The following is a 3567-nucleotide window of genomic DNA, read 5'->3' as shown; positions in this document are numbered from 1 at the left end:
GCAGAAATAATCTTTAAATAAATAAAACATTTATTTTAAGTCAGTTCGTAGACTAGTGGTCACCGCAAGCCTCAACTGCATCGATCCGCCTAAGTATGTGGATTACCTGAACAGAGCAGACAAACAAAAGTGAGTTTACGTAAACTCCGTGTGTAACCTATCAGAAATAGACATGCTATACATACAAAATTCACATACACAGTTAGATTCAGATTCATATTTGGATTTAAGTCCTTTACAGATTTAGATAACAGAAACATATATGCAGAATAGATATATAGAATCCTACCCCCATCCTCTACACACCAACTCCGACCATCCCATCACACCATGTGGGGTTAAAAACACCCACCCAACCCTACACACCACATTGTGTCATTATGACATATATCAGATAATATGCAGCCAATCTGCCAGAATAAAGGCGATGGTCGCCCTTCAGAAGACTTCCTCCACATATACAAATCTCACCCCAATCAAATATATATAATCAGAATTATCATGCTTACATGGTCATATACAAATATCAAATATATATATCAAACTAATCAGACATGCATAATAGTGTCATACTCAGAGTAGAATATTAAATTATCAGATTATACAATTTTAGGGTTCAGTTAGTCCTTACCGACCCTACGGTAGGCCCACAGTCGATTGGAACGACCCGTGAGACCTTAGAGAAAATTTTAGAATTATTGGCCCATATGCCCGTGTGGGCCCACACGCCCAACTTTGCCTAGCCCGTGTGGTCCACATGGCCACACCCATACCATCACACAGTCGTATCTTGCACATGGCCATGCCCTCGTCAAAGACACGACCGTGTCTCGCACACAGCCAACCACACAGCTAGGCATACGCTCGTGTGGCGTCGACAGTAAGGTTTTTCGGCTTTTGCCGAAGTTTGATCTTCTGCGTTTTGGGTACACATACGGTACGATTTCGATGCAGAAACACTCTCGAACCATACAGCACCTAAGGTTGACCAATAAAACACTGAATTAGAAGCTTAAAACCAAACTAAAACTGAACCCAAGTCGATCCATTCATCTATTAAATAACCAAACCTTTACCTTCGATCAAACAATGGTAATTCCCATGCAACTAAGTCACCGAAGGACGATTCTAAGCTCCTTGATCTTTCCCTTAAACAACATTAACGACACCCATCAATAAAGGATTACCAAACGAAAGCAAAACTACCTTACCCAAACTTACCAAATTAAATCGCAATTGAAAATTAGACAGAAAGAAGCAACAATTGCACCACAACCCATAGTTTAATTGGAACAAAGTTCGAAAGATGGAGAGGAAAAAGAAAAAGAAAACGTAGAGAATGAGAAGCAACAGAAAAAAATTCAACAGAAGAAATTTTGGGAAAAAATAATAAATAAAATTAAAACCAATTTGATATTCCCAACTTCCCACTAACACCTCAATCTCAACCACTTCAGAACTTTAGCTCTACCGAAACTCTATCAGTCAACTGAAGAAAAATAAACACCCTCACTCACACAGGAATTCGAACTTAGGACCTCCAACACACACCAACTCCCTTACCACTAGAACCAACAGAATCATTCTGATATGGACTAACATACAATTTTATATAAGCCTATTCAACAAGGGTAAATCTTGGATCAAAAAAATATCAAAATTTGGCAAAGGTGAAACTTGAACCCAAGACCTCACACACACACCCAGAATACTTAACCATTGAAGCAGATACACATTTTTCAAGTATTTACAGAAATAGAAATAAATTATTCAGGGCGTTACAACTCTACCTCCTAAAAGAAATTTTGACCTCGAAATTTACCTGATCAGAACAGATGATGATACTATTGATGCATCGAGTCCTCAGGTTCCGACGTAACTTCCTCAGTGCTATGATTCCGACATAGAACCTTTACTAATGCAATGGACTTCCTTCTAAAAACCTTAATATCACGATCCAAAATTTGAACCGGCTCCTCCTCAAAAGTCAAGTCCGACCTCATCTCGACCTCCTCAATAGAGACAACGTGAGATGGATCAGACCAATACCACCTCAGCATCAAGACGTAAAACACATCATGGATACAGGTTGACTCTGGAGGTAACTCCAACTGATAAGTAACTGATCTCACATGCTTCAGAATCTGATATGACCTAATGAACCTAAGGCTCAACTTGCCCTTACGACCAAATCTTAGAACTTTTTTCACGGGAAAACCTTAAGAAAGACGAAGTCACCCACAAAGTACTCAATATCTCACCTCTTTAAACCTGTATAAGACTTCTGTCTATCAGAAGCCGCCTTCAAACGATCCCTAATCAATCTAACCTTATCTTCGGTCTCAAAAACCAACTCAGGACCCAAAACCCGACACTCACCCAACTCAGTCCAACACAGTGGAGTACGACACTTACGACCATATAAAGTCTCGTAAGGTGCCATCTGGATGCTAGACTGTAAATTGTTATTTTAGGCAAACTCAGCTAGTGATAGAAAATCACCCCAACTACCTCGAAAATCAATCACACAACTCCCAAGCATATCATCTAGTATCTGAATCACCCTCTCAGATTGACCATCAGTCTGAGGATGGAATGCAGTACTGAAGTCTAATCTCAAACTTAGAGCCTCGTGTAATTTTTTTCAAAACCGAGAAGTGAAGCGAGGATCTCTACTAGAAATTATCGAAACAGGAACCCCATGAAGTCTTACAATCTCAGAAATATAGAGCTTCGCTAACTTCTACAGAGAATAGTCTGTTCGGACTGAAAGAAAATGAGCAGACTTAGTCAATTAATCCACGATGACCCAAATAGAAATCCTTATTAGTGGGTGTCAAGGGCAGCCTACTAACAAAGTTTATCGTTACTCTTTTCCATTTCGATAAGGGAATCTTAACGGGTTGAAGCAAACCTAAAGGTAACTAGTGTTCAGCCTTAACCTGCTGGCACGTCAAACAACGAGCAACAAAATCTGTAACCTCACATTTCAAACTTGGCCACTAATACAATTCATAGAGATCCTAATACATCTTATTACCACCAAGATACATAGTATAAGGGCTACTATGTGCCTCTCTTAGAATCGACTGCCTCAAATCAGAATCGTCCGGTACACAAATTCGTCCTCGAAAAATAGAACCCCATCACTATTCAGCCCAAAATCTGAAATACTACCACTCTCAACCTGACGGAACCGCAAACCCAAAGACTCATCCTCTAACTACTTATCCCGAATTTGATCAATCCAAGTCGGCCTAATCTGCAACTGGGTTAACATACCTTCATCATCAAACAAACTAAAATAAGTGAACATTGCTCTCAAATCAGTCATCGCTCTACGACTAAGAGTATCGGCCACCATATTGGCCTTACCAGAATGATACTCTATCATCCAGTCATAATATTTGAACAACTCAATCCATCGACGCTGTCTAAGATTTAAATCTTTATGAGTAAAGAGGTACTTGAAGCTCTTGTGATTAGTGTAGATGATACACCTCTCACCATACAGATAGTGCCTCCAAATCTTTAACGCAAAACCACAACAGCCAACTCGAAATTATG

General features: G+C 39.6%; 1 protein-coding gene across 1 annotated transcript; it reads right to left on the bottom strand.

The window, feature by feature from the left end:
* Positions 1 to 1844: 1844 nt before the first annotated feature.
* On the bottom strand, positions 1845 to 3364 carry LOC107898055 (uncharacterized). The gene is made up of 2 exons (XM_041091446.1): positions 3283 to 3364; positions 1845 to 2218 (listed from the first exon to the last, which is right to left on the bottom strand). The coding sequence occupies exons 1-2, from the start codon at positions 3362 to 3364 to the stop codon at positions 1845 to 1847; spliced, it is 456 nt and encodes a 151-aa protein (XP_040947380.1).
* Positions 3365 to 3567: the final 203 nt, after the last annotated feature.

This window comes from Gossypium hirsutum, chromosome D04, assembly GCF_007990345.1.
Source record: "Gossypium hirsutum isolate 1008001.06 chromosome D04, Gossypium_hirsutum_v2.1, whole genome shotgun sequence".
Taxonomy (NCBI): domain Eukaryota; kingdom Viridiplantae; phylum Streptophyta; class Magnoliopsida; order Malvales; family Malvaceae; genus Gossypium; species Gossypium hirsutum.
The sequence above is the reverse complement of the archived record's forward strand: the minus strand, read 5'-3'. Positions and strand labels throughout refer to the sequence as shown.